This window comes from Astyanax mexicanus, chromosome 6, assembly GCF_023375975.1.
Source record: "Astyanax mexicanus isolate ESR-SI-001 chromosome 6, AstMex3_surface, whole genome shotgun sequence".
Taxonomy (NCBI): domain Eukaryota; kingdom Metazoa; phylum Chordata; class Actinopteri; order Characiformes; family Acestrorhamphidae; genus Astyanax; species Astyanax mexicanus.
Genome location: NC_064413.1, coordinates 18,597,102 through 18,621,856, shown reverse-complemented (window position 1 = coordinate 18,621,856; position 24,755 = coordinate 18,597,102). Strand labels below are relative to the sequence as shown.

At 38.0% G+C, this 24,755-nt stretch overlaps 2 protein-coding genes across 5 annotated transcripts in view; one reads left to right on the top strand and one right to left on the bottom strand.

Annotated features, from left to right (window-relative positions):
* col6a4a (collagen, type VI, alpha 4a) overlaps positions 1-2,247 on the top strand; it is an 84,088-nt gene extending 81,841 nt beyond the window's left edge. For both annotated transcript variants that reach the window (XM_022674153.2, XM_022674155.2), the window contains one exon: positions 657-2,247. In XM_022674153.2, coding sequence (XP_022529874.2) covers positions 657-835 — 179 coding nt within the window. In that variant the 3' untranslated portion in view covers positions 836-2,247. The remainder of the gene's footprint in view (positions 1-656) is intronic.
* Positions 2,172-24,387, bottom strand: pik3r4 (phosphoinositide-3-kinase, regulatory subunit 4). Of its 3 annotated transcripts, XM_022674152.2 has the most exons (21): positions 24,175-24,387; positions 21,461-22,224; positions 21,239-21,372; positions 19,013-19,628; positions 18,775-18,909; positions 18,417-18,638; positions 17,498-17,671; positions 16,865-17,010; positions 16,567-16,770; positions 14,428-14,629; positions 14,306-14,326; positions 10,746-10,843; positions 9,685-9,907; positions 7,783-7,948; positions 7,502-7,666; positions 6,654-6,865; positions 6,415-6,546; positions 4,896-4,996; positions 4,276-4,364; positions 4,065-4,185; positions 2,172-3,973 (listed from the first exon to the last, which is right to left on the bottom strand). In XM_022674152.2, exons 2-21 carry the CDS (start codon positions 22,176-22,178, stop codon positions 3,803-3,805), a joined length of 4,050 nt encoding a protein of 1,349 aa, XP_022529873.1. In that variant the 5' UTR covers positions 22,179-22,224; positions 24,175-24,387; the 3' UTR covers positions 2,172-3,802. The 3 variants fall into 3 exon arrangements, with proteins under 3 accessions (XP_022529873.1, XP_022529872.1, XP_049336720.1); XM_022674151.2 differs by lacking the exon at positions 14,306-14,326 and having other exon boundaries at positions 10,623-10,843; XM_049480763.1 differs by lacking the exon at positions 14,306-14,326 and having other exon boundaries at positions 24,175-24,386.
* Between the last annotated feature and the right edge of the window lie 368 nt (positions 24,388-24,755).

Genomic DNA, 24,755 nt, shown 5'->3' with positions numbered 1-24,755 from the left:
GCACACATTCTATAAACCCTATAAACTTCATTTCACTTTTCAAACATCACTGTGTTCATCTGTTATATGATATATTTAACTGAAATTGCTGATCCAAACAACCTATGATTTATAAAGAAAAATCATGAAAATGATCAGGGATGTTACAATGTTTTTGAATCACTGTATGCCCATTGAAAATGAATGAAAATTAAGTTCTCTTGAGTCTCTGCACGGATCATCCTTATACTAGACTACATGCATGTAAAGAAACAGATATGGGACTAAAGTATGTAGAGAGTGCAAAATTGGCCCTGCTCCCTCCAGGTGTGTAGATGGCACTCCTATGGTGATGTCCGCAGCACAGGGCGTCTGTGAGCTGATGTACCGGAACCGAGTCGCTGCGCTTTCCTCCGAGCGTGCTGTGATGCTGCTCGGCAATGCTGCATCAGCAGCAGCTCGAAAAGAAGCGGTGGCTGACTTCACATGTATCAGAGGAAGCATGTGTTAGTCTTCACACTCCTGGTGTGTTGGGGCATTACTGGTGATAGGGGAAGTCCTAATGAGTGGGCTGGGTAATTGGCTATGCTAAATTGGGGAGAAAATAGGAAAAATTTGAAATAAAATTATTTAAAAAAACAGGGTTGGTTAAAATGTTAATTCTTGCCGTCCTTCAGATGTGTGTCTGCTGAAGAACGATCAAGGGCCCTGCAGAGCATACCTACTCAAGTGGTTCTACGACACACAGCAGAACGAGTGCGCTCGCTTCTGGTACGGAGGCTGTAAGGGGAACGGCAACAGATTTGACAGTCAGGAGGAGTGTGAAGACCGCTGTGTGACACTGCAGACCGCATAGAGACTCCAGGACAACTTCCCTTTCAAATATACATTTTTTTTAAAATAACTCACCAGCTCACTTTCCTCTGTTTGTATAAAATGTGATGATTCAAGTCGATGTCTACAATTATTTCCTTAAATGCTTCATTTTCACTCAGTTCATTCAGGTCAGCAACATCTGTTTATGTTAAAGGTTTTCAATTTACCCTCTATGGAGCCTATCAAGACTCTATGGAGCCTATCAAGACTGCCGTGGGTATGCTTTATAAATGGCAGTTCCATGGCTTAACACTGGACACATGCTGTGTTGTAGTCATTACCAGCCTTTGAAAACTGCAGAGAAATAAACTGACATGCTAAATGTCATGGGATAGCAGTTATAGCATGTAAATTGATCATGACGTGGTGTTAGCTTGGCGGCTTGGGAATGAATTATGTTCCAGCGAGGCCAGAAAGTGGGCGCCAGATGGATGGGACATTCCATTTCTGAAATTATGCGGGCATTTAACATTCCTTAGTCATTTACAGTTTGTTACATGTACCAGGAATATGCCATAGAAGTAGGGGTGTGCCATTTTGTATCATATGCAAAAATATCGCCAACATTTTTATTCCATGAAATATGGTGTCATATCACATCAGTGTACTACTTTTTTTTAGCAAATAAATAAATAAATAAAAAAATCACACTCATTTCCCATTATATATCTACTAGAGACAGATCATATCTGTCCAGTATCATTCCATTTACTTCAGTCCTGGATATATGGAGATATTTGGAGTGCATTTTTAATATCATGACATTCTGGATCATTGACTTCTGTTACAAATCTGATAAAATTCTTGCATTTTGTCGCAGTAGTGTGTTCTTGAAATATTTTTTTTAAATTCATTATAGTGAAAATACCATGAAATATCAGGATATTATTTTAGGTCCATATCGCCCACCCCTACATAGAAGGCATAAACAACTCAGTTCTGGTCCCATGACTTTTGGCATGTCAGGATATATCGTTTTTTTTTTTCTTTTATTGGAAAACATGTAATTGGAACAAAGGTCAAGTTAATGATCATGTATTTTTTATACTTGAAATATAACTGCAGTTATAGAAGTATTCCAGCTTCGGTGCCATCACTTCACATATACTTCATCTGTATTGCTGAGCGGGTGTACATTAAATGCAGGTCACTATGTGGGTCTATCCCTAGTGTTCTATTAATAACTTCAGCAAAAAAAAGCACATTTGGAATTGTCTATTAAATTGACAAACGTTTGAAATGTTCAATGTTACGACAAAGGTGCTCAATCAATTCCAACGTGCTTAATTTTAGACATCATCACCACTATGCAGCTCTTTGTTATAATGTTTTAGTTTTTATTTGTTCATTCTGTTAAACATTTTGTACAAATAAACCTGTGGACACAATTCACATGATGTATCAATGATCAATAATTCATTTCTTTTGTTGACTATGCTTATTTTATAATACTGAGAACCACAACACAATGATTCAATCATCAGCCATCCACTGCCTTTCTCCAACCACTCCAGCTGCTTATATATATTTGCACTGATACATCATAAAGCTTGTATTGCGATGGTTATAACCATTGTTTAACTGTGAGACTGGCTACCAGTAGCCAACTATACCTTTGTGATCTTTAGTATTATTTTAGCACGTACAAGAAAACATATCATACAGTTAATTTTTCATAGCACTGGTTTTATCAACACTCTTAAAAATAAAGGTGCTTCATATGAGTCCTTAAGCAATGCCATAGAAAAAAAAACTTTTGGTTCCATAATCAAACTTTTTATGGCTTCATTCAAACAACAACTGAAGTGCCTCAGTTTTTAGGAGTGCAGCTGCATCTCTGAAAACAAGAGTTAGTTGGCATCTTAGGCTGACTTAAGACCCTTTCACACCAAGAATGATTTTCTCAGAAAAAGAAAGATTTTTAACGTAGTGGAATCTGTACACAGAGCACAGAAGGCCAAAAAATGGGTCTGACTCATTGTAAATAGTTATAGAAACTACCTAGCTCTCATAAATTCCTGCTTTTTACTTTTCTCTGCTCACTGTCTGCTTTCTGCTTCATAAGCCATCTGTAAAGATCTCACTCTGGCATATATTTTCTTTAACTTTCATATTTTATAGTCAGCTTGTTGCTCTTCATATAATCATATACAGAGACCACTTAAAATATGAGTTTCTTTGATTTTACCAAATTGAAAACCTCTGGAATATAATCAAGAGGAAGAATGATGATCTCAAACCCAGCTGAGCTGCTTGAATTTCTGCACCAGGAGTGGCATAAAGTTATTCAAAAGCAGTGTGTAAGACTGGTGGAGGAGAACATGCCAAGATGCATGAAAACTGTGATTAAAAACCAGGGTTATTCCACCAAATATTTATTTCTGAACGATTTTCTTAAACATTTATGCATATGAACTTGTTTTCTATGCATTATTTGAGGTCTGAAACCTCTGCATCTTTTTTGTTATTTTAGTCATTTCTCATTTTCTGTAAATAAATGCTCTAAATGACAATATTTTATTTGGAATTTGGGAGAAACATAGTTTATAGAATAAAACAACAATGTTCATTTTACTCAAACATATACCTATAAATAGCAAAATCAGAGAAACTAATTCAGAAAATGAAGTGGTTGATTATTATTTTTTAAGAGCTGTAAGTTTTTGTGTTCTTGTTTTGCAACCAACAGAAAATGGAGCTCTGATTGGTCAGTCTGATTTGTAGTGCATTTTAACAATGTAGAAATCGAGCAGGCTCTGATTTATCAATATACATCAATATACTTTAATATACTTTATTTCAGGAAAAAAGATCTGACTCAGTGTGAAAGGGTCTTTAGACGTCACATGCTCAAATATGATGTGAGACTTTGAGATCCACTGTATGTGATTAGATGTGATTAGACCTCTCCATGTGGACTGTGGCCTTTATCATTAAGATCAGTCTCTCACTTCCACACTTTCACAATGCCATCTCTGGACGAAGTGACTATGAAGCCCTGGGTGGTCTGGAAGGTGGCGATGTCAGTAATGATGTCATGGTGGCCCACAGGAAGTGACTCTGGCCCTCTGCGAGGAGCGTCCTCTGTTGAGCCACTCTTCTGCTTACTGTGAATCTCCTATTAAGACAGGAGGAAGGTACAGAAAAACATTAGGTATGGCAATCTAGTAGTATAGATGAGACACAGACAATCAATCAGTGTATCAAACCTGCACGACTTCTGTTCCCTCAATAATCTTGCGATTGTAGAAGACCGAGGGGCAGTGAAGGGAGTCATTGGCACCTCCGGCAACAATGTAGGACCTTTCAGGGTAAGCAAGGTCCCAGAACCTGAGGATAAATATTTTATAACATGAAATAAATTGCCAATCTTCGCATTAGGAGATTAATTAGGAGATTTAAAAAGGTTACTAAACAAACCTTATTCTCATGTCTGATCCAGCGGTGAGCAGAAGGGGGTTGCCATCAGCAGGACTGCAGTATATGCCATGCACACTGTGAGGGGATGGCTGAGACAGAAGAGGTGAAATACAGTGTAAAAAACACACTCATGTTTGTAAAATTTACAGCTCTGGAAAAACTTCAGTTTCTGAATCAGTTTTTCTGATTTTGCTATTTATAGGTATATGTTTGAGTAAAATGAACATTATTGTTTTATTCTATAAACTACAGACAACATTTCTCCCAAATTCCAAATATAAATATTGTCATTTAGAGCATTTATTTGCAGAAAATGAAATACAAGTTCATATTATGAAGTTTTAAGAGTTCAGAAATCAATCATTTTTGTAATAACCCTGGTTTTTAATCACAGTTTTCATGCATCTTGGCATGTTCTCCTCCACCAGTCTGGCACACTGTTTTGGATAACTTTATGCCACTCCTGGTGCGAAAGGAGGATGGCTTGTGATCATCAACCTCCCTTTTGATTATATTCCAGAGATTCTCAATTTGGTAAAATCAAAGAAAATCATCGTTTTAAATAGTCTCTTATTTTTTTGGAATTGCTGCATTTGTTGAAACTGGAGGTGATAACATGCCTGCATCTCTGAGAGTGGGGGCGCTGAGCTGGCCCAAAGAGTGAACTTCCTGTCTCCAGTCTCCATGTCCCACATGGACACCTCATTGTTTCCTTGGACAGCTGGGAAACATGGTTAAGAAAATAAAACAGATCGTTAGAGTTCTGAAATTGGATTTCCTGACACATGTTCAGAACTGTAATGTAATATAATATAATATATTACAATAAAACTTAAAACTAACTTTTATCCAATGATTGAGGACCTTCCTGCAGGATTAAATTTCGATCTGTATTTTGTTTGGCAACCATGGCCTACTTTAATAGGACTACAAAGTCTGTCAGAATAATATTTTGTTGTGATTATTATAAATGTAGTGGCTTTAAATACTGCTTAAAGTGCACTTTTTTTTTTACAAAATAATTTAAGGGTATTAAACATTATGTTTAAAAAACACATACTTAAATATACTTAAGTTAGCAGAAGTTACACGAAAAAGCACTTAAAAGCACAACCTAATGTTTTTATGTTGTATTTAAATATAGCTTGATTACAACTGAAATACAGGGGCATCTCAAAAAAATAGAATATCTTTGAAAAGTTACTTTACGTCAGTAATTCAGTTCAAAATGTGAAACTCATATATTATATATATGTGTCACACACAGATTGATCTATTTTAAACGTTTATTTCTTTTACTGTTGATGATTATGGCTTACAGTCAATGAAAACCTAAAAGTCAATATCTCTGAAAATTAGAATATTATATAAGACCAATGGGTACTTTTGTCAGTGTGCCAAGTCCTGCTGGAAAATGAAATCTGCATCTCTATAAAAGTTGTCAGCAGAGGGAAGCACGAGAAGTGCTGTAAGATTTTGTGTGAAAACACTGCACTGACTTTAAACTTGATATAACACAGTGGATCAACACCAGCAGATGACATGACTCTCCAAACCATCACTGATTGGTGGAAACTTCACACTAGACCTCAAGCAGCTTGGACTGTGTGTCTCTCTGCTCTCCCTCCAGACTCTGCTCCCTTGATTTCCAAATAAAATGTGAAATTTACTGATGATCAGTGATGGTTTGGAGAGACATGTCATCTGCTGGTGTTCTAAAAAAGTGTTCTAAAAAGGTTCTAAATTGTATACATTTAGTAAAAATGAGCTCCAGTGCAGTGGGTGGGGCTAAGCTATTGTTTCATTGGCTTATTAACTTTTCTTTGGCTCGTTTATAGTGTATTCTGATTAAAAACAGGTCTTAGTAAGTGTTATGTGCAACAAAACATTTGAAAAAATAAGAAAATACATGATGTCCATTGTAATGGTCTGAAAGGGTTAAAGATCTGCATCAGAGGCTTTCAAATCTGGACCTTGAATTCAATATTCAGTCACAAAAGACTTTGTAAACCTCTGTAAGTCTGATACTATTCAGCCAAACAATTACATGAACCGTTCCTTTAACTTTTATTTTGAACAAAATCCAGGATTGGATACTGGATTAAAGCTCCACATCACATCAGACCCACATCATCTCACCTGTAATGACAGACGACTGATAAAGGGGGTGCATGAGCAGACGTCTAATTCGAGCTCTAGCCGGGTGGGAGTGGTTTGAAATGGGCAACTGAAAACGCATATCCCAGCATGCCATTGTACCATTGCTTGTGCCTGGAAAAAACAACGAGAAAATCATTATCAACAGTAATCTCGTCAATACGATATGATTCTGCATTAACAAAAGCTAAACAGACGAGCAGTTTAACAGACAGTCTTACCCACACACAGCCAGCACTGGTGCATGTCCACAGCGAAGGAGGTGATGAGGCCCAGGCGCAGGTCGTGCCGCAGTGTCCAGGCATTGCTGTTGCTGCGCAGGTCCCAGCCCACCAGCGAGCCGTTAACTGTGGCGTAGGCCAGCACAGACTGAGCCCCGGAGTTAAAGTGATGCATGTCCACCACACAGCCATCTTCCTTCAGGTCCAGGAACCTGCAGAGCACAGACTCAATTACTGACCTCTGGAATATAATTAAGAAGAAGGTTGATGATCACAACAATCAAACCAAGTTGAACTGCTTATATATTTGAACCAGGAGTGGCATAAAATGATCCAAAAGCAGTGTGTAAGACTGATGGAGGAGAACATGCCAAGATGCATGAAAACTGTGATGAAAAATCAGGGTTATTACACCAAATATTGATTTCTGAACTCTTAAAATTTTATGAATATGATCTTGTTTTCCTTGCATTATTTGAGGTCTGAAAGCTCTGCATCTTTTTCGTTATTTCAGCCATTTCTCATTTTCTGCTAATAAATGCTCTAAATTACATTATTTTTATTTGGAATTTGGGAGAAATGTTGTTTGTAGTTTATAGAATAAAACAACAATGTTAGTTTTACTCAAACATATACCTATAAATAGCAAAATCGTAGAAACTGATTCAGAAACTGAAGTGGCCTCTTAATTTGATCCAGAGCTTTCTAAAAAAAAAAAAAAAAAAAAAAAAAAAAAAAAAAAAAAAAAAAAACTCAAAGTCTGCCTACTGTCCAAGGCTGATAAAGAATGATAAAAACGAGCAACATAATGTTTTTAATTAATTTATTTAGTGGAAATCAGTAAATACCTGGTCTGACAGGGCTGCACCTTGGGGGATTTGGGGGGCTTGTTGGTCTCGACTGCAAGAAGCTGGATGGAGCCGTTGTCTGAAGCCACAGCAAGGTAATGTGACCCTTGACAGAAGGTCAGGGTTTTTACATGGCCTCCAATACGAGAATACGTCAGCACTGACCTGAAACATTAAGACCCACACTTCAATTAGAGATCCACCACAAAATTACCACAAAAACACATAGGGGCAGAATTGAAAAACTTTAAAGCACATGGCTTTAAATGAGCGTGATGCACCTTGTGGTCGTTGTCTTTCCCTCCATTTTCTGACTGTCCCAGATCTTCACTGTGCCGTCATTGGAGCAGGTTGCAAAGATGGAGTGCTCGTCAGAAACTCGGATTCGGTTCACAGCAGACTTGTGCTCATGAAGATGGGCCACTAGCAGCCCTTTTGGATGCCATCCTAGAAAAAATAAAAATAAAAAAATAATGAAAGTTCTGCAGAGAACTGAATGTCCTAACCACAATTGCATGGTATCAGAGATCTTCAGTAATCTGATCATTGCACATTAGTAATTGGATTGTCACTTTGCAACCAGCCAATAAAAATCATAGAATAATGACGTGATGTAAACCCCAAACTTTATCGAGTCATTATAATAGTTTATCATATTTATCATGATAAATGTAGTTATCATAACAACAATATACTTTTTAGGCATGTCAAGGATATCAACAGTGCTTAGAACACTGACACATCTATACTGTACAAAATTACAGTAAGCATAATTACTTCAGTTTCAATGAATTAACTTCAGTATATTTTGTATTTAAGTTACTGTACTTATTATGGGATAGCATTCAAACAGCGTTTAAGGATCTGACACCACTAATGCATTTTGACTGCAAACCCGTGATTTGCAATAAATATTGTGTATCCTGAAAGCTTCTTTGAATATCGTGATACAGTATTTTTACCATTCACATGTATCAGCCAGAATAAGTAAATCCTTCAGATTCAGCAACACACTCTAATACTCCGGTTAAGAGTTTACATGCACTGAGAAATACGATCAGTGAGTTTAAATCCAGCTCTTTTTATAAAATTTCTCAAAAAAAATTATAGGTATTACTCTGATCTAAAAAACAAAAAAAAACATATGAAGATTATAATGAATACTTCATGTAGAGGTCTGAGGGACTCGCAAAACTAATCAGAATATCTTGTGGCACAGGACAGAATTTAATTGTTTTTGGCGGGAGCAAGAGTTTAATCAGTCCAGGTGATGCAGGAGCGGGACCACATGTGTATATAGAAAAAACACACAAATTAATAAATAGTCTAGGAAATGATAATGATCACACAATGATTTACATTCATAATGATCAGAAGGAAAACAACTAATTAATCAGTAAGATTATTATTATTAATAATAATAATAATAATAATAATAATAATAATAATAATAATAATAATGCATATATTCATTAATTCAATTTAATTAATTTTTTAAAATAGATATAGAGATTTTTTTTTCTGAATCAATCCCAGATGCACAACTGGCACTCAATGACAGGTGTAAAGACAAAAGGAAGCAGATTCAAGTTAATAGCCAATACAAACAACATAAAAAACTCAATATATTACTGGTAAATATCAAATCAGAGGATGGGCCAACAGTCACGCACACCGATGGGACAATTTTAGCATCTCCAATTCACCTAACCCAAAAACGATATCAGTAAAAAAAAGAAAAAAAAAACAAGCTGTACAAACAAATGGAAACATTTTTTGTATTCCATTTCTGATTATATGAGGAGCCAGCTTTACTGAGGTGACGGGATGTGTTTGGACTGAAGTCCAAAAAATGGGACAGCAATATCCAGCACTATATTGCTGTTTTAATCAAAACACAAGTACATTTCAAGCACTAAATAGAATTAATTAAATTTAAATTAAGGCTGCAACGGGAGCGTAAGAAAGTAATTTTTGTTGTGAGCACGGGATAACGGGACTAAAACATGTGGGTGCAGACAGAAGCGGGTTTGAAAAAAAAAAGCAGTCCAGCGCAGAGCCTTTAACATGATGTATAATTTAAATAATCAGATAACTACAGAAATCTAATTACAGGAATCTGATTATTTGTGTGCATGTAAACTCACTCAGTGTTAGAGCCATTATTAGTATAAACTGCTCACCTGGCAGCGGAGGCCGGCTCTCCCATTCAGCACTTTCCATCATCTGCTTGGCCATGCGCTCTGCATTGCACTGCTCTCTCTTCTGCTGCACCAGCTGCTGCAGTTCGGCCTTGCAGGTGGTCACGCGCCGCTGGTATGTGGATGCTCCGGTCATCGACTGCACAACCTGAACTGCAGGGGCTGCTGTGACTTTCCTGGGCTGAGTGGCTGCACCTTCGGGGGCCTACAATGGGAGGAGAAGAATAGGCCTGAGGATAATTTTACATTTACTTATATTATTCAGTTATGCTTAGATAATGCTACACTCATGGCTTATTATGCTTTTTAATGCCTGATAACTGTGCTATAATAAACACAGGTATTAAGTAGATTTTAGAGTAAAACTAGACATACAGTAAACACTGGTCCAGAAAACTGAAGCTAATAACTACAGAGGTGCTTAGAATTTTCTATATTTCTGCATAAACATGACCTGAAACATCATCAGCTTTTCCGACATCCCAGAGTTGTAAGGAGGAATTGGCTAAAAGCTAAAGCTGGTGTGCAGGACTGATCAACAGTTACCGTTTAGTAACATTTATTAGCATTATTTTTCTTTAATAAATAAATGACCAAGTATAAAATATTTGTCTCATTTGGACTTTTAGGACTTGTGTGGAAATCTGATGATGTTTAAGGTCATATTTATGCAGAAACCTAAAAAATTCTTAAAGGAAAGTTTCACAACCTTTAAGCACAACTGTATCAACTGAACAGTCGGACACTAAAGCAGAGCACATGAATTGAATGATGAGGAGTAATCTCAGCGTGGAGAAGCACAGGGCTTTAATAGGGGGAGAAGGCTAAAGCTGGGTTTAAATGGAAGAGACAGAAGAAGTGCAGAGCGGAAGGGGGGGGGGGGGTGGCAAGGAAAGTGCACAGTCGGCTCAGAGGTCGACCTGGGCTGAGGATGGGACATGAGGAAGGTTAAGAGTCTGGGAGGAACTCTCAGATCGCAGGCACCCTCCGGCCAGAGTTCCGTTGGGTTCCCCACCACCGCTCGCAACTAGAACACTAGGTACCGTCGGCGGTGCTGGAGTCGAGCTGGGCGGGTCCAGAGAACCGAACATGCTCTTCCACTCCTCATTCAGGTTGGAGTCTTGCTTTGTGTGTTTACGGGCTGTGGGAAAGAAAACAAAGAAGCAGAACAATTTTAGACCAAAAATACATTTATTCTGCTAAAGATTACAAAGAATTCATAGAAGAGGGTCACGTGCTGCCAGAGGTTATTTTCAGGAAATCCTAGACTCCTCAAATATGTCTAAAACAATTACACAAGACATTTTTTACTTTAAATACACTTCAATGTGATGCTCTGTATTAATAAAACATACCAGCCCTTATATATATAATGCATATATATATATATTTATATATATATATATAATATATGTAATGCATATATATATAACATATATATATATAAAATGCAAATATTAACTAAATTGTAACATTTGACCAACTTTTCTAAAGCAAAAGTTTACTTAGTAAAATTAAAATCAAATAAAAAAAAAATAGATGTTTTAAAATATATATTAAAAAGCCCAGGATAGCAGATTAGCCACAATTCAAGCTGGATTAATCACTGTTTTTAATAATAGTTGAATGTCTTTGTTTTTGATAGACTGGGTAAATTCTGTTGATATTAAAATGTTATGTGGATTATGGTTAGAGTTCAATTTAATCCTTTATTCTGAGTTATTAACCTCATAATACCAACATTCAGCTATCAGATCAATGCTATCTAGGTTAACAGACTGCCAGTTTTAATGGAGATGGTACTGGCTAACTGGGGATGCTAACAGTTTTTCAGAGCTAAATTAATCGCAGATTTTTAATAAATCAGTGGGTTAGAGTAATTTGGTTGTATTATATAATATGTATATAATGTCAGCTTGTTACTCTAAGTTTCTGTATGGTCTTCAGTTACGAAGGTCAGAACACCAGTATGTGGTTCTTGGTTGGATTCTAAGTGATGTTATGTCTAGCCCTAATCCACTCATTGATATTTTCCAGATTTTCAAGCAGTATTATATGTACAAAAACGCATTTGGTGTGTGTAAATATATGCCTAATGGATTTTAAAACTCAACAAATATTTTACATTTTATAAATTAAACTAAAATGGCCATTTAATGACAATTTCCTATATTTGTGGCACTGACCAAATAATCTTGACCGCACTAAAGCTTCTATAATAAAAGCACACAGCTACCAGACACAGATTAATCTAAAAGCAGCATTAAAAAGCAGTGCTGTCAATAAGATTGTGTAGAGCCTCTAATGGCAGAGATAAACCTAGAAGATTATTTCATTAAATAATACAATCTTAATTTTTTTAAGAACAGAGGAAATACGAGGCAAGGTCCAAAACATCTCCAAAAGATCTACTCTATTAAACAGGTATGATGCCAGACTCTACTGAGACTCTACTGCTACTGGCAACTACAGTTAGACCCATTAGTATTCAGACAGAGGCCCAATCATATTTCACCCCTTGGCCCTACCCCTCTGTTTTGTGCATTTATGCCAAGGGGTAGAGGTGTCCCGATTCTTGTTGGGCTGGAGGGAAAGAGGGGGAAGGGATAGGGCTTGTTAGCCCCTCATATAGAGATTTTTCAGATGCACACTTCAAAGCAAGGAGTATGAGAATCACTAGTAAGATGGCGGAACAAGCAACCAAAGAAACCCACAAATGTTTTATTTTCAAAAATATTTTTCGTGTTAAAAGTGACGATTAGCACTACACTACCATAGTTTAATGTCTAGTTTCAATATTTATTTGGCTGAATTCTTCATAACAAAAATTAAATAAAATAAAAGCTAATCAAAGATAATTTTAGCTCCCCATCACAAAGGAATTAAGAAATGGACAACACTAATTAATTTCTAAACCATCTCTCCCCTTTCTGAGGACATACGATGCCCTAAAGTTAACTAGTTAACCAGCAGCAGCTAGGTTACTGAACTTTAGCGCTCCTCATGATGTATCGAGTGCTTAAAGGGTTGTCCCAATTCTTAGGGGGGGGGGGGGGAATTCACTCCTTCCTCTTCTAACTCTGTTCCAAAGAGAAGAGTTACACTCAAAAAGAGGGGTAGAGGTAAGTGATAGGGCCAAGGGGTAAAATGTGATTTTTTTTCCGCTATACCCCACCTCAGTGGATTTAAAATTAATACATTTGAGACGTGAATTTTTTTTTTTAACAATGTGAATGAGATGTGAAGAATTTACTAAAATGTTGTGCAGTACCCATTTAGGTATAATAAAGGCAATTAGTCAACTGGTAAAAATTGTTTTGTTTGCTGTGTTTGTGTCTATTACATTGTGAAGTACCATGATCGTAAATCAGAGACTCTCTAAAAAAAAAAAAGGGCCCTGAAAAAAACTTGATCAAGAAAAAAACATTCAGAGCTCCTACTGATTAGACCAGCCCGGCTCTTCCATTTTATTCTGTTAGGTGAGTGCTATTTAGTTTTAAAGTTGTAATAAAACATGATAAAGAACACTAAACCTTGAATAACCTTGAATAGCCCACCTCTGTTCTCTTGCAGCTTTCCGAGATCCAGTAATTTTGTGCTTTTTGAACAGCACTTGCAACAGGTGCTTCTGAGCATATTTTGCCCCTAATAAATCGCTTTTTACACCGTTATCCAGGCTCAAAGTAGCTCCATACCTCATTGGTAGAATCTGGAGAGCTCTGACATTTAAAACGAGGCATTAATAACTTTTAAAGTGCACAAGAAGTTTATTTAAAAAACATGGGTTTACAACCCATAGCGTTAGCTGCAGCTCCGGGTGCCGCCATCACTGTATGGTTTAAATGTCAGAGCTCTGACATTTATTTTGAGCTACTTTGAGCTGGATAACAGTGTAAAAAGTGATTTATCAGGGGCAAAAATATGCCTCAACAAAGGTTAGTACTCTTTATCATATTTTATTACAACAAAAGTCAATTTTACCTTGACAAAAACAAGTGGGCATAAATAGTGTCTAATCAGCAATTTGGTGCATTCTTAAAAAAAGAAGGAAAGCATTTGTGAGCTAAAAAAACCCTATACATAGCCAGAACACTTAACTAAACTTAACTAAAGTGGATGCAGAATTATTTTTGTGGTTAAGAAAAATCTAAAGTTGTTATAAAATAATACATTGCTGAGGAAGTAGGTGTAGAACTGTCAAACTCTACAAAAAATCTAAACAAACGTTAATATCTTAATATAGACTATTTCAAATCTACTGAGGTGATGCACAGAGGAAAACACAAATTGGGTCACTGTCTAAAAACTTACGGAACTAACTGTACATCTACTGGACACTGTAACCAAGTCTACTGGTGAGTAATAAAGTTAGTCCAGTCACCCGCAGTCCAACACTCCAACAGGACAATCCCATGCGATTGCAACATACCAGCTGCAACAAGAAGGTGATATTAGCCATTGATCACATGCACTGCTGTGCTGAATTGTGACCCGAACAAATTACAGAATACGTTTAGTGAGCTCTCAGAAACTCTCTGCCTCAAAACAAGTGCAGGTTAAATCCTCAATAACACACATGCTCTTTAAAAGCTAAATAATATACCAGAAGCAGTGGAGGTGAAATCTGTAAACAAATAAAACACAGGATACATTAACCCCAATCACAAGAGGAACTGGCATGTCAAAGCAACAGTACAAAGCATGACAGAGGAACACAGAGCCTACCTCTCTTGTCTTCTGATTCCTGCTTGGGTTTGATGAGGTCCACCTGTCTGCCAGTGATGCCCAGTGTGCCCAGGTCGATGACTCCGCTCTGGGCCCCATCGCTCAGGTGGGTCTGGTCAATGATGTTGGCCTTAGCTTTGTTAGACTTGAGCATGAAATCTTTCAGAGCCAGGAGCTTGTCCTCCTCAGCTTCTGTCATTCCCTAGAAGTCATTTAAATGTACAGTTTGTGAGTTGGGCAATGAAGCTAAAATTTTTACAAAATGGAAAGATCAGATGGCTATGTATAGGTTGGTGACAATTTTCAGAAATTTCAAAACATGCGATTGATGATCAGCCAATGCTACTCTAAATAATCTAAATCTAATGAGCCTATCAGATCTAATTCATGAGTTTTACAGGATTACAGCAGCTCTGTGTGAGGGTTACTGTGTGCACTTCTTGGTCACAGAAAGCTGCAATGTCTTGTTCAACTGCTAGATGCAATTTTAGAGATAGATGCAAACTCACATATTTGTAGAATAAGACTAATACGTCTCAAAGAATAGAGATTTTAATACCACTAACCAGATATCCATCTCGAAAGTAACCCTTTCATGCCATACAGTGTGTAATTATTAGCATAAAAATACAGCAGAGCTACCCTATACAAAAGAAAGAAAAAGAAAAGAAAAAGAAAAAAAATTGCAATCCTTTAGCGTTTCTAAAATGCAATTCTTCATAAAGGAAAGGGAGGAAAAACCAAATAACTAATCAAATAATTGCATTTTGGCTTGACATCCACATTAACAATTATGTGCAGTTAAACAGTTACTATACACTGGTTATTATTGATTCTATGCTTTGTAACAGGGCCGGTTTTTGCCCCCGAAATTAACTTCCGCAAGGTAATGCTTGCAAAACTGCAGTGATTTTTGCTCAGTTACTTCCTTGTTACCCTTTTGTTGCTAAACTGTAGTACTATCAGCTAGCTGTTAAGCAAGCTGCTAACTTGGTTAGTAACAGCTAATCTTTCCTAACACAGACTTAACTTAATACTCCTCTACATGTATTTTATGAATGTTTCATTCAATCTATATACACTATAGAACAGCGTTTCTCAACCTTTTTTCTATCACGACACCCTTTAAATATATGCGAGATGTCAAGGCACCCCAGTTTACCGGGGGGGGGGGGGGGGATGGGGGGTGTTGCTGGCGCAGTACTTCAGGTGAGAAAGAGGGGTGTTGCTGGCGGAATATGAAATAAAATAGCACGTCACAATTAGCGCGATTAGCGCGAAACCTGCTGACTTTTCAAACGAGTGAAATACTCTGCTACACTCACTGCTGAACTATCACTGGATGAAGAAGTTAATGGCTCTGATTCAGAGTTATCTGAATCTGCAATCTTCTTTTTAAAAAACGTTCCATGCTAGCCTGAGTGCTTCACACAACTCTCGCAGTGCATCGCGTGGGGGACAAAAACGTTACAGTGTGTCCCAATTTAGGGGCTGCATACTTCAGAGGCTGTATTCGAAGACAGATTGCGTCACAGCTGCGCAGTAATACACCGCCTCTGTGGGTCGCATCCTTCAGAGTATGCTGCCTGTGAATTGGGACACACCCCGACACGAGCTGACTCTGGAAAGGAAATATGCACGTGAGGCGCAATATTTTGACGGCACCCCCGCGGCACCCTGGTTGAGAAACACTGCTATAGAAAATCCTATAATGCATCATTTTCTGTTGAAGACATGTGCAACATCAATTTTAGCCAGTATCATTAGCTCTGGGTTTGAAAATATGACTGTCAACATGCCCACCCATTATGTTCTACTGCCCCCCCAGGCAAAGCAGTGTAAAACCGGGGCTGCTCTGTAAGATTTAATTTTGTCTTTTTATTTTAAATGCAGCTTTATCTTTAATTGAGAACTAAAGATACCCAACAGATTATACTGTGATTTAACTTATAACACCAGCAGTAACATACTGTTTTTGCTTATCCATCAAGGATAGTCCAGCACTCCTTGGCCATTAAGAACACCAGCAAAGTCCTAAACACTGAATATATTCTCCCTATTAGTTCATATAAGAATTTGCTGCATTAAATCAGTACTCTTTAATTATTCAGCTTGTAGTCTGAGATTTTCTCCTCTGACCTGTGAAAGAAGCTTTTTAAGCAGCTGTGCGATGGCAGGGTCGTCAGGAATGGGGCACTCAGGGATCAAGCCATTGCGTTTCTTCTGACGAAGCAGCAGGTGCCTGAAGAGACTGCTAATGTCTTTAGAGCGGAGCGCATAGTCGAAGATGGAGCGACTCACGGGCTCTTTAAGCACACTCAGCAGCACTATCTCCTTATCAATCTGTCCAAGATCAAAGAAAACCAATAATTATTGACCAACAACAACAATCCCTTAATGTTAATCCAACATGTTCAGAATTAACTAAGAGTCTCACCTGTATAATAGGTTGAGTAATAAAAGGGTTGAGGTGAGGCATGAGCTTGCAGTAAACATCAGCTATGTTGAGGTGCTGTGCTACTACAGTGATGAATCCTACAGCTCCGTATCGGATCCACAGGTTGGGATGGCACAAGAAAGGAGCTGGCAAGACATAAACGAGAATGTGTGTTTTGATGGTTATTAAAAGGCTTCCAAACCATTGTGAATCAATATCAATTTATTACCGTATTTGTTGCATTATAATGCACATTATGCGACAATAGTAAGGAACAGGGGTGTCGGCACATTTTCCTTCTAATTCAGAGGGTCTCTCTGGGTGGCGAGACCTGTAAAGCTGAGCTAAGTTAAGTAAACAAAACTCGAAAACATTTTCTTTTAAAGTCAAACGAGCGCTGGATGTTAATCTACACAGATTTCTCTCCTAAAAAACTGTTGATTTGGGTGAGTAAAGCATTTCCATTTATTTACAGTAAGCTAAGATTTGCAAATTTCAACTAAGGCTGCCCAACAGCGCTATACTGAGGAACCCAGGGCACTATAAGCTAGTGGTTCAACCCACATAGCTTGTCCTGAATTTTCAAAGATTTTTTATTTTATTTTATTTAAACTGAGAAATCTTCTCTCTTACCAATATCACTGACAAACTCATAGATGTGTGGCTTCTGCAGAAGACCCAGCTGACACATGCAGGTAAGAGCATTCAGAGCTTTATAAATAACAAACTCTTCCACATCACTCAGACCCTGCTGCAGCAAAGGCTTCAGGATGGATGAGCTCTGCCACCCCACGTAAGCTGCTACTCCTATAGAGGAAGAAGAAAAAAGGAGAAACTTGGTATTTTTTACGTCTGTGTCTGAGAGCAAACAAGAAGTTTGTGTAGCATCTTACACTGACATGCCAAAAGTCATGAGACAGGAACTTGTTATCACATTTTCACATATAAGCAGATGAACCCGCCTGCTTCAATTACCTTCACAGGGCTTTCGCACAGCAAACGGGAGCACAGCTAACATGTCTGGAATCCCTCCAGCATGGACATTAATGAACATTAATGCTGAATTTAGGGTTTTTAATCACTAATTTAATTTAAATGCCATTTTAAACTGATCTATGATGAACGGTGGGTCACTTTGGTTCAGTTTCATGCTTGTTTTATTGATCACCTTGGTAAAATATCATGTAATAAGCAGAGCTTTTTAGTTGGAGTAGAACATTTTTATCTTAATGCAGTATAAACTCTGGTAAGTGTGTTTAACAGAATTATTGGTGTATTTAGGAATAGGCAATAGCCTCAGCCTTGATTAGGCCACAAACAGAAAACACTCGATGCCCTGTTCATTCTACCTCATTAACAAACATGGAAGTGTGAAAATGGTCTATTACCTTATATAATAACAATAAGCACTGCCTTGCCATGGGCACGTTGATAAGTGTTCCCAAGCCATTCCCCAAGGTAACATTTTACAATCAATTTACACACTACTATCTCATGACTTTTGGCACATCAATTAATATTTTAAATAATTGAGGAAAAGAATACTTCTTACCCACAATACTGTCAAAGAAAGCCCCACGGAGGTGCCAGTCATTCTTGTCATTGAGAAACGTGATCATGTGTGAAAGAAGAACATCATTGGCCTTCTGTCTCCCGAAGAACACGCAGAGACGCGTGATGCCGTTCTCCATCAGCGTCTGCTTCACAATGTTCTCAGGGTCACTGAGGAGTGTCACCACCTTCTGCTGAACCATTTCATGCAATGCCTGCAGCTCTGTGAAGAAAGGACACACCATAATAGATCATTAATACGAACATTTTCCTGGCTCAGAACTCCTAAAAAAATACACAAATGTTATAAACAATCATTTTAAATCTTGAATAATATGAACAGCTGAATGTAAAGGTACCTGAATCATAGTTTTCATTGGGATGAAGAATCTCCTCAGCATCTTCTCCATTCAGGTCCTGTTCAGAGTTCAGATTATTCTCCTGCACCAACTCCAGAAAACGCAGTGCTGTCTCAGCCAGATGGGCAATGTTCTCTAACAGAAGAATAAAATCATCTCAGTTAAACAACATGCTTTATTCAATATTTTCTTAAGCTTCTATAAATTAATTAAAAAACTATAATATTATAGCATTTACCTGCATAAGCAAGTCTGACGATGGTGGCCTCATCCTGAGCCAAATGTGCAATGCCCGGCAGGATGTACTCTGGGTAGATGTTAACATCATTGCGGGGCACCTCCTTGACCAGCGCCAGGACTTTAGCAAGTGTGCGCACAGCCTCTGCCCTCACGCGAGGCACTGAGTCATTGCAGAAGTGCAGTAAATACGGAGTGATTCGGTCCAACAGTATCTCCACACTCAGCCAGCTGGCCAGGTGGAGCACCAACTCCAGTGCCGCCAGTTTAGAATCACAGGAGCACAGAGTCTGCAGACAGGAGGTGATTACAGACACCAAAACCACCAGTCCATGTTCTTTGGATGATGCAAGCTCCTGAGATGCCTTCTCTTGCTTCTCAGCCTTCCCTGCATCCCTTCCCCCACCACCACACAGGTTATGGAGGATATTATCCAGGTCCTTGCGAATCACTAACACTCGCTCATCCGCAGACTGGAAGGTCTCTTTGGCAAACTGGGCCATGTAAGGTTGAAGGAAGGTGTAGAAGATGTCTGGGAAGGCCTTGCCTCGCTGCTGTTTCAAATAATCTTCTGCCGCCAAACGTTTTTCAGGTTCTCGCTGGACCATCTGGGCAACCTGTGGAAATTTAACACACAAACACACAGTGAGTATGGACTGCTGAGAAGTAGCAATTTGAAAAACTTCTGCATGTACATTTAACAATTATAACAATTTAACAATTACCACAAGGCCTTGTTTAACGTTTTTATTATATTTTATTTTATTAAGTCTACTAACAATGTCTGTATGGTTCAAAGACAATCAATCATGCTTCATTTTCTGTCCTCCTCCTACTGTGTTTGAAAGAGAACTCCAGAGTGAAATTGACTTTGGGTGAAGTAAAACATGATAAACAGTACAAACCTTTGTTGAATAGCCCACATCCGTTCTCCCACAGCTTTCCGAGATCCAGATCGAATTTTGTGCAGTTTCTTCCAACAGGTTAGAATGGGTTTTAATGAGGCATATTTTCCCCTTGCCGATAAATTGCTTTTTACAACGTTATCCAGGCTCATAGTAGCGCCACACCTTATTGGTAGAATCCAGAGAACCCCGACATTTAAAACGACAAAATAAGAACTTTAAAAGTGCAAAGTTTATTAAACACCACTGTTTACAACTTGTACCGTAACCTATCACGATCAGTAGAGTGATGATAACGTAATATTGACAGATGTACACGCTGTACATGCAAAGAAGACAAGGTCAGGATGTATGCTGTGCTCGGACTGCAGCTTCAGCCAGCAAAACAAAGGAAAAGGCGAAGAGAAAAGAAGAATACTGATCATAATTTTACTTTAAGAAGGTGTCGCCCGGAGAAGTAGGTTACGCTATGGGTTGTAAACAGTGTTTTTTAATAAACTTCTTGTGCACCCTAAAAGTTCTTAATGCCTTGTTTTAAATCTCAGGGCTTTTGAAATTCTGCCAATGAGGTGTAAAGCTACTTTGAGCCTGGATAACCATGTAAAAAGCAATTTATCTGCAGGGGAAAAATATGCCCCATTAAAACTATTCTAGCCTGTTTGCACAAAATGTATGAATCTCAGAAAGCTGTGGGAGAACGGAGGTAGACTGTTCAACAAAGGTTATAACTCTTTATCATGTTTTACTACACCAAAAGTCGATTTCACGGCAAAGTTCTCCTTTAAGACTAAAACATGAATATGACCTTTGTGAATGTTAAAGTAAACAGGTGGGACTCAATTTGACGTAAACTGACGTAAATAGGTGGATATACACTATATGTCCAAATGTTTGTGGAGATTGCTTCTAAGCATTCAAACATTTAGCTCATCTTAAGTCCAAAACCACTGCAAACACTTACGTGCAAACACACACACACACACACCTTGCCTAATAACTTGAATTAGACTAGAATTTCTGCAAAACAAAATAACTTTCTGGAGAGTAATCCTTAATTAAGCAATAAACAATAATTAAGCAGATGGCCCAATACTGTGTTTTCCAAAGTGAATATTTCAGGTTTATATTTATTTATTTTGCACAACAATTTTTGCTTTTCATCCAGTCCATATCGTGTGTACGTGTATCTTAATGACACCATGCTAACAATTACAGTATATAAACTGTGATGACTGAATAGAGAACGTACATCTTTTTTCATATTCACTCTTAATGAATCAACAATAAAAATGTTTATTATGCAAATGAGTATATTCTAGTACCAGTTCTCGGATACTCTGGTCTTCAATTTTCATCAAGACTTGTTCGGTTTGAAAAAGACCCTTGCGATAGGCCAGCAACTGCGAGAGATCAAACAGCGGCACCCCCTCTGTGAACAGCTCTGCAATAACACAGCCTGAAAACAAAGACATAATTAACAGAGCATTGTTTAACACTAAAATATAATCAATTCAAAGAATTAATTATATGAAATGGAATTTTACCAGCTGAGAAAATGTCCATAGGCTGTTTGAGCTCCCCTCTGGTCCTCTGGCTATTACTAGTTAGGTCCACAAGTGGAGTGTTCTGGTCACTCTCTGTGGTAAACATACTGCCATCCACAAATCTCTCTGGTGCTATGTAACAGGTTCTCCTTCGGGATGTGTCAAAGAAGTAGTTGAAGTCAGCCGGATTATCCTCAGGAAGATATGTGGGTTTAAAACTGGCAAAATCGGTAAGCAGCACCCAGTTCCAGCTCGTCACCATAATGTTCTCCGTCTTAATGTCCCCGTGACGCACGCCTGATTTATGAGCCTGGTCCACAGCATTCAGGATCTGGAAGGCTATCCATTTCTTCTCCACGTTGTTTAGAAAGGGTCGTGTGCTGATGCGATCATACAGGTTATCACGAACATACTGCCGAAAGAGTATGGCTGCTTTCTCTGTGAGTGTGGCCTTTTGAAAGGGCAAACAGTTCTGGCAAGAGTGCAGTCTGATCTTCAGCTCCTCTAGCTCTTGCTTGTAGCTGGTTAGAGGCAGGGAAGGATCCTGAATAGCAAAGACCTTCACCACCACTAAGCCCTCTCTGTGTTTAGCTCTGGCAACCTTAAAAAATCGTGTGCTGCCAAGACTTTTGTCATATTCATAATCATGGATGTCTGAGAAATAGCTGTCGACAGAGAGGATTTGCGAGGGAGCGATTCCAGCCAGCTGATTTCCCATCCTGGTTTCTGTTTTAAGTGAAGATTCCTTTAGAAATGGGTCTGATCTGAGAAAGAAAAAAAATCATTATGAAATTATGACAAAAGTTCTGCCAAAAATACTCATGTTCATTACTAGATGGAAGAAGCATGAAGTGCTGGAGTGTTCCTTCCAGTGTCTCAGTGGCTGACAAAGCGTTTCTAAACAAAGTAGGAAACAATGTATTTTTTAATCCTGATACTCTGTAGTCTTTATGAAAAGACACATTACCACAATGATACACTGACAGTAAAAAGGGCACACACTAATATTTGATTGGACCCCCTTTAGCTGCATGCATTCTCTATGGTACTGTTTGTACAATCTTCTGCAATGTCACAACATTTATTTCTGTCTATTTTTTTTTTTTTACCAAAACCTGTGAAAAATGTATTGCTGATGGGAGATTTGGACCACTGGATAAAATCTTCTCCAGCACATCATAAAGATTCTCAATGGTCTGGAGCCTGTTGTGGTCTTTGAGCCTGATAAATCCTGGTACTCTCATCAAGGAATATGCCTGTGCGATTATCTCCTCAGGCTTGTACAGTAGGCACTGGGAATGATGCGCTCTTCACTTTGGAACAGGATAAATCCGGATTTATAAGGCCACATGACCTTCCACTGTTCCGGAGTTCAATATTTATGCTCCCTAGCAAATTGAAGCCATTTTTGCTGGTTGTCTTCACTGATAAGTGCTTTTCGTAAGGCTACACAGCCATGTAGTCCCAATCCTTTGAGTTTCCTTCCTGGTAATTTAATAAACTGCATCAGTTAAGGTTAAATCAGTTATTGTCAGCTGAAATATAAAGACATGCAGTAGTTATCCAATGGGAGGCTCTTACAAAGCTAGTTATTTGCTTAGTTAAATCCAAGTAGTGACTTTTTTTTCTAAATGTAATTTTGATTTTTGATTTGATTTAACATTTTTACTAGCTGGTAAAACATATTATTTCAGCGTTACTACATAATAATATACAGCACTTCAGTTTCTGAATATTTTCTTTGATTTTGCAATAGTTATATGTTTCAGTAAAATAAACATTGTTGTTTTACTCTATAAACTATGGACAATGCTTATCCCAAATTCAGAATAAAAATATTGTCATTTAGAACACTTATTTGCAGAAAATGAGAAATGGTTGAAATAGCAAAAAAGATGCAGAGATTTCAGAACTCAAATAATGATAGAAAACAATTTTCATTTTCATAAAGGTTTAAAAGTTCAGAAATCAATATTTGGTGGAATAACCCTGGTTTTTTACATTTTTCATGTATCTTGGCATGTTCTCCTCCATCAGTCTTACACACAGTTTTTGAATAACTTTGCCATTCCTGGTGCAAACATTTAATCAGTTCAACTTGGTTGTGATCCTCCATCTGCCACTTGACTATATTTTTTATTTTTTCAGAGCTGTAATTAATATTTATTAGTAAAAACACAGAGTTCAATATGTACACTGTTTCTCTTACTAAACTGACTAGGTTAGTATATAAAAGGTGTGAAATGAGAGTTTCTAACTAGTAAAAACTCAGGACATGTAGCTAGCTAGCTAGCTATCGCTTGTAGGGTTTTAGACTAAAATGAGTGCTTTAGTTAAGTATTAACAGTACGACTTTTAGCGACATTGCACAGTCTTCACTTTCATTAAAACAGCTAAGCTAGGACTGGCTAGCTAAATTAGTTAACTAGCTAGGGTAGTTAGCTAAGCTAAGCTAAGTCACCTGCACATCAGCACATAGCACATCAACACTAGGTTAACATCTGCTTTATTGACAAGGGCTGAGGCAGGGTTTATATTTTTCTGTTGGCATCTCCTCAGTCAGTCCTACACGTTTAACTAGGTAATTACCTATACTATTTAGTTGGCTACATAATGTCAGGTTTTATAAGCGATTGCAGAAGCTAGTTCATGTTATCTAGGTTAACGTTAGTTTTTACAGTGCTGTTGCTCAGCAGTAGCTCTGTGTTGTTTACCTGCTTTCAGTTCCCTCTCGACAGAGACAGGTTCATGACCCCGGCGCTTTCTTCACCACCAAAACACGAATACTCGAACTAACAGCCGCACAGCTTCATAAACGCAACAATAATATAATAACATCCACTGACATCCCGTATTAAACCTCAAAACACAGACAGGACGGGGTTTGTTGATGACAGTAAAAAATGAGACTCGTCATTCTCGGCGCGGCTCGCTGATCTGGGGTCAGTTTGAGCTGCAATCTGAAGCTCCTTACTGGATACAGCGCAGACACAGCTGATCCTAGACCTGCCTGACGGAGCGGAGAGCGGGGGATTCTGCTTCCGGTTTACGGGTCCCTTCATCCCATATAGCCAGTTTATGGAGAGAATGCCCACTTTCTGCCTTTTTATTTATTTATATAAATACCAAATCGGTGCCATTTCTGTCCCCAGGAAATTACATATAAATGTGGACACAAAATAACTTTAAAATACATTATATTATTAAGCATAGTGTCTTGTACATTTACCTAATTGCAAAGGTAAGATATGTAATTAACAATATTAATACAAACTACTTAGAACACAAAACAATA